Raw genomic sequence first — 13,151 nt, forward strand, 5'->3', positions numbered from 1 at the left:
CCAAACTACCCTCCTTCCCCATTTCAAGGCTATAGATGACCAAGCCAAAATGTGAAGACACGACAACTAGGGTGGCCACATCAGCAAAGCCCCAATCTACAACTCAACACTTTCCCCACAATGCGGGGAGGAGGGTTTGAGGGAGAGCTGGCTTCTGCCTGGCTGAGGCTGCACTGGGGCATTGTCAAAACATTATCACTGAGGGGAAAGGGAGAAAATAAGGCACCGAGCAGACCTACTTCATGTACAGGCCGTGTCACTTCACATCCCTGAAAGGCTCACAAGAAATGCAACTGAAAGAGTATAAATACAGTAGGATTAATTTCAGAAGCCTTGCCTATGGGGAATGGGTAGACTCAAGGCATGGTGGAGCAGAAGAAGGTGGATTAAGATGAATCCAAGAAGCATCTGAATAATTTTCCTCATCACTAAAGTCTAAGTTCCTCCAGGATGGGATGCCCAAGTTGAGGTTAATAATAGTGAGGAATAATTTCCTACTTAATGAACAGAGCTCAAGTGAGAGCAAACAAGAACACAGGGATGATTTGAGAGTATTCCTTGGATTGCTATTGAGGAGAGACAAGCATGTGGGTGGCACTATGTACATTGTATATTGTAGCAATAATCTTCACCCAGAAAAGTGTATCGTCTCTCATGTAACTGTCTCAATAAGCCAACTCACCATCTACCAGAGCTGCTTTGACTGGCTCAATTCTGGACACGATTTCTGCCAAGTCAGTGAAAGAGGTACTAGGACAGGTCACAATCTGAAATACAACGCAAAGTACATGTATATTATTCAAATGCACACACAGAAATAAGAAATAAATACAAGACACTGAAATCGTATTAAACATCAGACACACAGCCACAAAAATGGAAATTCTCAGTGATTGTTGCCATGGAGCCTTACCATAGTAACAGGGTTCTCCAAAATGACTACCCTTATGGAGCCCCAGTCTTGGGAGACATGTGCTTGGGTTACAGTCAGCAGTTCCTATTAGGCCCATGTGCACATGCACCGTTTCCCCACACGCTGGGATCTGAGAGAGTAAAAAGGGGAGCTACCCTAATTACCTCCTTCCACTACTCCTGGAATTCATCAGAAGGGACTTCAGAGAAGTGGGACAGACAGCAAACACCCTAACGAACAGAGAAACGGGGGAGAGCCAATAGGGCAGCGTTAAGAGCCATGAACTGTGTTCGGATCCCGCCACTCCTTTGGCACTCAGAAGGGCTGCTGCGGCCAGTTCCCTTTATACCCTCTGTTCCCAGCACATTGGGAGCGTTGCCTAGATGCTTCCCAGCCTGTGCACCAGAATGTGCATATCAAAGATAGGGACCGTAGACAGGGCCAGGAGACTCATTCACTCTTTTGCCTCTCTCTCAGATACACACTATGGCTCATACTCATTGGTGGGGGGCTCCCAAGGGAAGACCATGAGTATTGCAGCATGGGGGCTGCCAGCAAAAAGCTGACAAATCCATAATGATAGCTGTAACTGGCACAATACTATTATGAAACATACATGCTGTGTAGTTGTAGCCATGTCGATCCCAGGATATTAGAGAGACAAGGTGGGAGAGGCAATATCTTTTATTGGACCAACTTCTCTTGGTGAGACACAAGCTTTCAAGCCACACAGCACTCTTTTTCAGGGCTGGGAAAGGTACTCCCAGCATCACAGCTAAATGCAAGATGGAATGGTCCCATAGAACAGGGGTGCCCAACCTACGGTCTACAGGCTGTACGTGGCCCATCAGAGCATTTCATACGGCCCACAGCCTGCTTCAACACAATATTCGAATGGCTTATTCATTAGCATTTTGTCATCATATTTATATCATTTTAGTTTACACAAGTGTGTAAATAGACAATACGGTACACAGAAACAACCTATCTAAATACATACAAAACAAGCTGAACTTAAAATCTCAATCAATACAAAGTGACTTTAAATCTGTGCTTACGTTTATGTGGCCCCTCTGTGTAATAAGGTTGGGCACCACTGTTTTAGAATATGTGTTCACTACTTATACTAAACAATCTGTTCCACCCTGCATTTAGCTGTGATGCTGGGAATACTGTTCCCAGAGCTGAAGAAGAGCTCTGTGTGGCTTAAAAGCTTGCCTCCCTCACCAACAAAAATTGGTCCAATAGAAAATATTACCTCGTCCACCTTGTCTCTTTATGAAGTGTACAGGGAGGCTCCCAGCACAGCCCTAAAATCAATTGTGTTGGGGAAATCATACTTAGAACTGGGGGCACTTGTCTGATGGTCATCACCTCATGCACTTTTAAAGTTATCCAGTGAGCTGGTAATATTTGAGGCAATACAGGATGTTTTAGGATGGATAGGAAAGCAGCAGCAGCAAAAAGAAACAGCTTTATTTCTTGGAGTTTGACTTAATACTACTTTAGCTAACAGCAGCAGCTTCTTTTACTACCTTGCAAAATCACTTGTTTTCAGAAGTGAAAAACGTACACAGTGAGCTGGGCAGAGTTTAAGTCTAATTCAAGTGGTTTGCTCAGTTAGAGATTCAGATAATTTCAGACAGATTTTGCTAGAACAGTCAAAACTGTAAAAAAAAAAAAAAACCTCACAAATCAAACACTCAGTCTAAAATCTGGGTTTTATCACTACAGCTTCCAGGTCAGTAGTTCATTAACATTGTCTCCACTACAAGTAAAGCAGCCATGTATGACCAAGTATGAGCAGGTATGACCAAGGCTAAGTCTGGTTATAAAACCATGTTTGTAACCAGGTCAGGGAATATCTATGTTGTAAGAAGGTTCTCTGGCACAGTTATATTTGTAGTTTAAACAGGGCCTTAATCATGTGATCTCCATGTGAATGTGTTATTCCTTGATTTTAGCAAAGCTTTTGATATGGTCTCCCACAGTATTCTTGCCGGCAAGTTAAAGAAGTATGGGCTGGATGAATGGTCTATAAGGTGGATAGAAAGCTGGCTAGATCGTCGGGCTCAACGGGTAGTGATCAATGGCTCCATGTCTAGTTGGCAGCTGGTTTCAAGCGGAGTGCCCCAAGGGTCGGTCCTGGGGCCAGTTTTGTTCAGTATCTTCATTAATGATCTGGAGAATGGCGTGGACTGCACTCTCAGCAAGTTTGCAGATGATACTAAACTGGGAGGAGTGGTAGATACGCTGGAGGGTAGGGATAGGATACAGAGGGACCTAGACAAATTAGAGGATTGGGCCAAAAGAAATCTGATGAGGTTCAACAAGGACAAGTGCAGAGTCCTGCACTTAGGACGGAAGAATCTCATGCACTGTTACAGACTAGGGATCGAATGGCTAGGAAGCAGTTCTGCAGAAAAGGACCTAGGGGTTACAGTGGACGAGAAGCTGGATATGAGTCAACAGTGTGCCCTTGTTGCCACGAAGACGAACGGCATTTTGGGCTGTATACGTAGGGGCATTGCCAGCAGATCGAGGGACATGATCACTCCCCTCTATTTGACATTGCTGAGGCCTCATCTGGAGTACTGTGTCCAGTTTTGGGCCCCACACTACAAGAAGGATGTGGAAAACTTGGAAAGAGTCCAGTGGAGGGCAACAAAAATGATTAGGGGTCTGGAGCACATGACTTATGAGGAGAGGCTAAGGGAACTGGGATTGTTTAGTCTCCAGAAGAGAAGAGTGAGGGGGGATTTGATAGCTGCTTTCAACTACCTGAGAGGGGGTTCCAAAGAGGATGGATCTAGACTGTTCTCAGTGGTAGCAGATGACAGAACAAGGAGTAATGGTCTCAAGTTGCAGTGGGGGAGGTTTAGGTTGGATATTAGAAAAAACTTTTTCACTAGGAGGGTGGTGAAGCACTGGAATGGGTTACCTAGAGAGGTGGTGGAATCTCCTTCCTTAGAGGTTTTTAAAGTCAGGCTTGACAAAGCCCTGGCTGGGATGATTTAGTTGGGAATTGGTCCTGCCTTGAACAGGGGGTTGGACTAGATGACCTCCTGAGGTCCCTTCCAACCCTGATATTTTATGATTCTATGATTCTCCTCACCTACCGATCAGCATCCAAGGAGTCCTAAAAGTTGGGAATCAGAATTTTATCTTGCTGAGCTTAACTTCTCTCAGAATTCAGAGGACACTGGGCTCTTTAGGCCAGATGAAGAGATTCCCCTTCAGCAGAGCCTCCCATTACAGCCCAAGTGTGGAGGAAGAGCTGGACACAGCACTAGACAATCTACAAATGCTTTTTTATTGTTTATGAAATTTATAATTCAATCCCCTTTACTACAGGTGGGGTGGGTAGCACAAGCCTATTATTAAAGCTGCCTGCCACATCCCATTATAAGACCCTGTTTTCCATCGCTCATAACTTTACCAAACTTTAGGGAACAAAAGCTGAACAGGGAAGAGGGAAAGGAGTAGATTAGGTCAAGCCATCTGGTGAGACTGGAACTCGAGTGGTGTGCAGAGAAACTAGGAATGGTTGGGCAAGGCCATTGGGGTGAGGAAGGGAGGTTGGTACTGGTAAGGTAAGGAGACTAGTACTGGGAGCTGAGGTGGGCAGGACTAGGACTGACAGCTGATGAGAGAAACATGGGGGGATGGAGACTAGAAGCCTGTTGGCTGTGGGGAAGAAACGCTGAGATTGGATGAGGAGCTGGTGGGATAGGAGGAGACTGGGACTGGCTGTGCAAGGAGACTGCGAGTGAGTGTGGGAAGTGGCAGATTGTGATTTAAATAGTAAGTCCAGAGGGGGAGACTAGGACTGGTTGGACAAGGAGCCTGGGACTGGAAAGCAAGGAAGACAGGACTGGGGAAGAGACAGTACTGGGATAGATTGGAAGTGATGGGGCAGAAGAGGACTTGCTTGGGGGAAAGCAGGCAGAAGAATCTGTGCTCACTAGCACACATTCCCCTACAGAGCCTGGAATGGAGCCTAAGATTCCAGAGTCTCACTCCACCTTTGCTGTCAGAAACCTACTGGCAAAGTTGTGTCTCATTCACCTCTATTGCTGGTTCACATAGCATATGACAACCTACTACTGCTATCAGGTACTCCATTAGCTCAGTGGCAGAGATCCATGCGGTGGATCTAAATGTTCCAAACCTGCTGAGGAACCATGTGGGTGTCAATGATGATACACAATGAAATGTCTGTTTTTTCAGTTTGATTTTTAACCCCCCTAGGAAATTATACACAAAAAAGGCCAAAAAGGTTGCAAAGTCAAGAGCTCAAAAGTTAGAAAATATCAGAATTAAGGCTGCCTGTGCACCCTTAATTTGGCCCCCTTGCGTGTATCCATTATGACAATTTTTAAATTACATAAGCGCATACTATTTCCCCACTGCACCTGCCCCATTCAGTTCACAGGATGGAGGAGTCTCACTTCACAAGCAGCTATTCAATATTTTGTTTCATTTTCACTGTCAATGTGTAGCTCAATCTGTTCCCAACCTGTCCCCGCCCACGGAAGGACCCACCTACAGAGGGCAGACAAGAGTGTAGTCTGCAGTCCCCTTCGATCCTTGGCCTCTGCTGTGACAAGACAACAAGGCGGCCAATTAGTGGTCACTGCCATGGTGGTTTATCATAGAATGATAGAATATCAGGGTTGGAAGGGACCTCAGGAGATCATCTAGTACAACCCCCTGCTCAAAGCAGGACCAATCCCCAGACAGATTTTTTTTTACCCCAGTTCCCTAAATGGCCCCCTCAGATTGAACTCACAACCCTGGGTTTAGCAGGCCAATGCTCAAACCACTGAGCTACCCCTCCCCGAACACATGGAAAGTAGATTGTGAACATTGGCTCAATTCACACAGGTCATCAAACAGCCATAAGACAGAAACGAGAACTGTCATTTACTGCTCACCTGGGCCTGAGTCACAGCAGTGACCCGATGTGAAAGGTTCTCTTTTTCCACGACTACATCTTACTGCCACCCAGACCCTTCTAAGTCTTTTTAATACCTCTTTGTTAAGGTGGCACTTTCCTTTTTCTGTCCACCTTAGACCTCAGTTCCTCCTATGCCTCTGACACATGGGGTTCACAATTCCTCCATTGATTAAGGTTGCTCACTAGTTGTGGTATGTGTTCCTAGGTGATGCCAGTGCAGTCAATATCCTCTGTCACAGTCTTCTGCCAGTTCTTCCTCGGCCTTCCTCGCTTTCTCTTTCCTCCCTTGGGTACCCAATTCAGGGCTTGCTTAGCATGTTCACTAGATGAAGGACATGTCCCAAACAGTCTTTCTTTGGCGAGATTTCCTAACACGTCCTGCTCTGTCAGCTAGTTTACTCTCACATACGTTACATTTTGTCTTTCCAGTAAAACTATGCATCTTCCTCAGCCATGTGTGATAGACTCCAGTCTCTTTTTGCTAGCCACTGTCATCAGCCAAGTTTCTGCCCCCTACAGTAGCATGCTCAGTACTATCACATGGTATAGTTTGGGGTAGCCCTAGGCCTTATTTTTTGTGCATTATTCAAACCTCACTCTGAAGACAGAGTTATTAACTTCCTCAAGGGCTTTTCTATGGTGCTCGTCACTATAGTGAGCTCTTCACAAACATTAATTTCTTTTCACAACCCCTATGAAGTGCAAGCAGGGGATTAGTCCCACTTTATAGATGGGGGACTGAACCACAGAAAGTTCAAAGTCAAAAGTTTCCACTATTTTTGGTGCCCAATATGAGACACACAGGATCTGATTTTTTGGAATATTTAGCATTATATAGCACTTTTTATGTTCAAAGCACCTGGGAAAAGTTTGGTTTAAGTGACTTGCCCAGCACTACATGGGAACTCACATGGAAACTCCGTGGCAGAGGTAGGGATAGAATGCAATTCTCTAGGGCAGCATTCACCTGCTTCAGCCACGAGACTCTCCTCTTTCTGCCTGCAGTCCTTGCCTTACTCATTACACAACTGCCAATTTCTCCAAGGGTACGTCTACACTACCCGCCGGATCGGCGGGTAGTGATCGATCTATTAGGGATCGATTTATCGTGTGTAGTGTAGACGTGATAAATCGATCCCCGATCGCTCTCCTGTCGACTACTGAACTCCAGCTCAGCGAGAAGTAGAAGCAAAGTCGACGGGGAAGCCGCGGCAATCAACCCCGCGCCATGAGGACATGAGGTAAGTCGAACTAAGATACATCGACTTCAGCTACGCTATTCTCGTAGCTGAAGTTGCATATCTTAGATCGATCCCCTCACCCCACCCAGTGTAGACCAGGCCCAAGAAATGAAGCACAGTGGTCCTAGAAAAAACAACCTCCTTTACTAAATACAATGCTGATTCATCCCCAGAGCAGGCCTACCCTGTGCACTGAATGAGGCAGGGAACCCGTGGAAAAAATGCTATGTGATAATGTAATTTAAAGACTGTAACCTAATGTATATGCACAAGGGGGCTGAATTAGGGTTGCACCAGGCAACTTTAATTTTGGCATTTCCTGACTTTGCAGCCTTAATAAATGTTCTTTTAGCATAGTGTGTGTGTAATATGTATGTGGATAAAAAGTTTAGGAGATGATTTCCTACATTTAATTTCTATTAATTTACAGAAAATTTACAATCTCCTTTTCAAAAATGCATGTAATGCAGAAAAGGTAAAAGCAATGAATACACACTCTGCAGATAGGCCAGCACAGTACTTCTCCATCCCCTCAGCTGCATACCACTGAGAAGCTATGACATTTTTAGCAGTGTAAGTGCTATGACATTTTTGATGGGGTTCTATAACCCCATGGCTTTGCCCTTCTGGAGAGACCTCTGAGTCACCCCTCTCCCAAGAGGGCTGTGACAGATGGATCTCTCTGGACACTGAATTTATAACTCAGTCAGTATGTAATTCTGGTATGGACTAAGGCACAGTGAGGATCCTGGACTAACAGCTCCACAGGGCAATTGGAGACACAATGGACGGATGGAATTCTGGACAGGTAGGAATTAAGAAATTAAGTGAAATGAGACGTCAGGGATTCAAGAGGCAGGTTTCAGTGTAGAAAAAGGGGAGGAGGCTCAAAGGGAAGTTACACAGCTGAAGAGCTGGGGAGAAGGATGAGTTTTGGGCACAGGAAGTCAGGGGCCCTAGTGGGAAGCCTTTGACAGGATGGAGGCCATGGCTCTTCCAGGGAGTGACTTCCCAGAACAGGAGAGGAACACAGACACACTGTGGATTCCTGATGTGGGACACTGAGCCTGGTCTACACTGGGGGAGGGAGGGGGGTCGATGTAAGATACGCAACTTCAGCTCCGGGAATAGTGTAGCTGAAGTCAACGTATTTTATTTCGACTTACCTCCCATCCTCACGGCTTTGGATCGACGGCCACAGCTCCCCCATCGACTCCGCTACCGCCGCTCGCCCTGGTGGAGTTCCGGAGTCAACGGGAGCGTGTTTGGGGATCGATTTATCCCTGCTGCTGGCTGAGTGAATGGAACCCCAGGCCGGCAGCGGGCTCAGCGGTGGCCGGGACCCGCAGCCTGCCATTAAAAAAAAAAAAGTGGCTTGCGTGCTGTAGGTTGAGGACCCCTGTTCTAGTGTATACAGTGTGTACTGTGTGTACTGTACTTTATGGTAATTTTCACTATACGCAATTTTCCTTTTACATGCTGACCTTAGAACCTAACCTCCGCATAAGATGTGATTCCACTGTAGTGTAAAAAAAAATTTTTGGACACCGCTTTTTGGCGCCCCCAAAGCTTGGCGCCCTAGGCGGCCACCTAGTTTGCCTAGTAGTTACACTGGCCCTGAGAGTAAGGGTGTACAGAGTAGAATCCTAGAGATCCGGGGACCCTTCATGCTATAAATTCAACCTTGACATGCTGGAAATAGGGAGGAGGAAAGTCCAACCCTGGGGGGTACAAGGGAGTTGAAGGCATGCAGCACTTTGCTGAATTGGGCCCTTGGTTTGCTACTGCTATCCCCAGGCACAGGACCCTTGTATCTTGTGCTGCCGCCCCAGAACATGTGGACTGTGAGCAGATTTTAATTTGGGCCAGCAATAGGAGTGAGAGATTTATTTTCTCATTCCGCTATCTGCACACTTGTACAACTGGACTGTTGTAGCACGCTTCTCTCCAAAACTGGTATTGGGGGCATAGTGCTGTGGCTCCAATGAGCTTGAAACTGAGGAATGCCTGCTGTCCTTAAAGACCCCCATAGCAACACAGTATTTCTCTCCAGAGTAGAGGTATCTGGTATCTTGGCTGCATCCAAAATTGGGGTATTACTACCAGACATTCTGTGCTCTGCATTTTGTACTTTGTTTCCTAAAGCATTGTGTGGCGTTGCTGTTAAACAGCTGCTGTGTTCCACCCCATAAGTGGCTGAAGATAGACACACATCACATCAGCCACGCCATCAGGGGCTCGTTCACCTGCGCATCTACCAATGTGATATATACCATCATGTGCCAGCAATGCCCCTCTGCCATGAACATTGGCTAAACTGGACAGTCTCTACACAAAAGAATAAATGGACACAAATCTGACATCAGGAATCATAACATTCAAAAACCAGTAGGAGAACACTTCAACCTGTCTGGGCACTCAGTAACAGACTTGAGGGTGGCAATTTTGCAACAGAAAAGCTTCAAAAACAGACTCCAACGAGAAACTGCTGAGCTGGAATTGATATTCAAACTAGATACAATCATCTTAGGCTTGAATAGAGACTGGGAATGGCTGAGCCATTACAAACATTGAATCTATCTCCCCTTGTAAGTATTCTCACACTTCTTATCAAACTGTCTGTACTGGGCTATCTTGATTATCACTTCAAAAGCTTTTTCTCTTACTTAATTAGCTTCTCAGAGTTGGTAAGACAACTCCCACCTTTTCATGCTCTCTGTATCTGTATATATATCTCCTCAATATATGTTCCATTCTATGCATCCGAAGAAGTGGGCTGTAGCCCATGAAAGCTTATGCTCAAATAAATTTGTTAGTTTCTAAGGGTACGTCTATACTTACCTCCGGGTTCGGCGGTAAGCAATCGATCTTCTGGGATCGATTTATCGCATCTTGTCTAGATGCGATAAATCGATCCCGGAAGTGCTCGCTGTCGACACCAGTACTCCTGCTCCGCGACAGGAGTATGCGGAGTCGATGGGGGAGCCTGCCTGCCGCATGTGGACCCGCGGTAAGTACCTTGTAGTTTGAACTAAGATACTTCGACTTCAGCTACGTTATTCACGTAGCTGAAGTTGCGTATCTTAGTTCGAACTGGGGCATTAGTGTGGACCAGCCCTAAGGTGCCACAAGTACGCCTGTTCTTTTTGCGGATACAGACTAACATGGCTGCTACTCTGAAGCCATATACAGCACTGGCACCTCTGTTAAAGAAACGCCTAATAGGAAAGTAAAATATTGCTCAAAGTTAGCAAAGAACTTTAAAAAAAACAGGTGATTAAAAAGTACTCTTCAAACACACATCAAGAGCCTATAGCAGCAAGCCAGTTCCTTCAGACACAGAAGACGCTGCTAAAAGAGAAGTTAGATGTCAAGCCCAGCTTTGTTTTGCTTTTCTTGACTTAATTTCAGAAGTTTTAGCATTGTGGTGAGCTACAATGAAATCCTTGCTAACCCCTTTGAACACTGGTCCTTGCTCAGGCAGAAGCGTAGAACCTTGGAGCATACACTCCAAGCGGGTAGTCCTCACTAAGGAACCAAAAATGCAGGCATGCATCCAATCAGCTCTTAGCCATTCTCATCAATCCATCATTTTTGTAACCACAGGAGCTCTTAGCAACTGCCCTGCCTGCACAGTCTCTAGCTATCCCCCTCCCTACATCCTGAGCTACCCCCTCCCCGTACCCTGAGCTACCCCGTGCCTGCACACAGCCCCTAGTTACTCCTTCCCTGCACCCTAAGCTATTTTCAAGCTTTTTGCGCTGAGCTGATAATTTTTGTTTGCAACCCCCCCACAACCCAGACAGGCTGGGTGGTCTGCTGAGGTGAGTCAGGGGGTGGAGGTGTCACTCTCTCCTTGGACCCTGCCGTGTGCTCAAGCCCCGCTGGCCCCTGCCCTCCCCCCAAATAGAAGTCAAACTATGCCTATGCCCAAGGTCCCTGCCCCGAGGCCCCCCACACCCACTGGGCCCTGGAGTTTTTATAGTATGTTGGGAGGGGGACGGGGGCTGAGAAAGAAAAGAAACTCCCATCTTGGAGCATAGGGATTCCCTTCCCCAATGAGCCATAAAAAATCCTGTCTCCGGCTCTAAATGGAACTCTCAATATGGTTATAACAACTCAGCCACACTAAAGTAACGCTTAGGTTTGTCAGGACTAGCTCAGTTCTGCAACCTAAACATTGGCTACTCAGATGTGCTGAAGCAGATAGCATGAGTAGAGAAGATGGTACAAGTAAAACTTGTATTTTAACTACCATTGATGGCAATGTCTCATGCCTTCACAGAGTCTTTGATGCCTGCTGTATTAAATTCCTTTCCTGAAATAGGCCGTGCAGGCATTTTGGTACAGGACTGAACACACAGGGCATAATGCAAGATTTCTGACTGATTGAATACAACATTCATGACAACCGATCAGTGGATATGATAGACAGGTAGGCTTTTAAAATGCCAACGGTGCCTGCTCAGCTGCCTGAGTGCTGAGTACCATTCAGCTGATCAGAGATGAGTCACTGGCCTAGTAAACCATCATCAATAAGCAGGAGGGACGCCTGTCTGAGTATTGTTTGAACGTGATAAAAATAACTCAAGATGCTAAAAATCGGAGAATAACTAACTTTACTGCAATGTATTTTTAATGAATGTGCCTATATTCCCAGTAAGGGTCCATGAAAAATCCCACCCCCTTTCAGGGCCGGCTTTAGGCCAATTCCACCAATTCCCCTGAATCGGGCCCCGCGCCTAAGAGGGCCCCGCGCCCAGTGGCAGGGCCGCTGGAGGGGAGGGGAGGGGAGAAAGAAGTGGCCGAGAATCCCTTCCCTGGCTAGAGGCTCCTTTTTAATTTTTACTCACCCGGTGGCGCTCCGGGTCTTCGGCGACACTTCGGCAGCGGGTCCTTCACTCGCTCCGGGTCTTCGGCAGCACTTCGGCAGCAGGTCCTTCAGTGCCGCTGAAGACCCGGAGCGAGTGAAGGACCCGAAGACTAGGAGCGCCGCCCAGTGAGTACAAGCCCCACGTGTTTTTTTACGTGGTTTTTTTTTTTGAGTCATCCCTGCCGGGGCCCCGTCGAAACTGTTTGAATCGGGCCCCGCACTTCCTAAAGCCGGCCCTGCCCCCTTTGATAGCCTTTAACACATTATACAGCAATGCCTGGGTCAGAGAGCTCTGCTCAGCTGTGCTCTGGCTGCTGGGTGACATCACGTAATAAGAAGAGTACTTTTAAACTGAACACTTACACCAGATGTTTTGGATTTGCAGATCTCCTGCCTGTCTTTTAACATCTTGTCAAGGACTCCGCTCCTGCCCCAGACATTAAATACTGTCTTCCCATGCTGATATCCCACTTCCTGGAAAGAGACAATCAGAAATAAAAACTCATCATCAATAACAACTGGACAACACCATGCTTCATGCCACCTCCTCTACCAACCAGAGTGCTAAGCACAGCTTTACCCTCTGGGCCCGGGATTTAGAATACAGTATCTACTGCTTCAGCTCTGAGTTACTCCGAACACTCAGCCTATGAAATGGGGAGCCATTAACTGTAGCAAGGTGCTATTTTACATCAACAAGCGCACGTGACCTTTGGTCACTTGTTACAATCATCTTTCTGGAACGGCTTTGTGCAGTACTGCACATCAGACAGTGCTGCATATAAGGAGACACCAACGAAACATCTCTTTATGGGAAAAGACAACAGCAAAGCCAATTAATATGGGACTCCTCTGCTGGGCCAGGTCTGACACAGGAATTACTATCGGCACTGCCGTCAAATGACCTGTGCATGTGACTCATGAATACACACAAGCTGACCAGCACGTAGGGGCTCTTGCTTTTACATGTAAATTTCAGGTTCTGTTAGAGGTGATATGAGCAACTACTGCTAAAGTGCCTGGGGGAGTTTGAACGCGAATACCCCATTTTCCAGCCCTTTAAAACTCTTATTTGCAGTGGGAATGACAACTTGGCACCCATACTGTCTGCATGAAAGCAATTAAAAATAGCTCCTGTCTTAGGGAATGTCTACACTGGCAGAG

General features: G+C 46.4%; 1 protein-coding gene across 3 annotated transcripts in view; it reads right to left on the reverse strand.

Annotated features, from left to right (window-relative positions):
* The window catches only part of PNPLA7 (patatin like phospholipase domain containing 7), a gene marked incomplete in the record, with an annotated part of 370,650 nt that overhangs the window by 18,369 nt on the left and 339,130 nt on the right, over positions 1-13,151 (reverse strand). For all 3 annotated transcript variants that reach the window (XM_034793933.1, XM_034793931.1, XM_034793932.1), the window contains 2 exon segments: positions 683-767; positions 12,351-12,461. In XM_034793933.1, the coding sequence (XP_034649824.1) occupies positions 683-767; positions 12,351-12,461 (196 nt within the window).

This window comes from Trachemys scripta, chromosome 17 (genome assembly GCF_013100865.1).
Source record: "Trachemys scripta elegans isolate TJP31775 chromosome 17, CAS_Tse_1.0, whole genome shotgun sequence".
Classification (NCBI taxonomy): Eukaryota; Metazoa; Chordata; order Testudines; family Emydidae; genus Trachemys; species Trachemys scripta.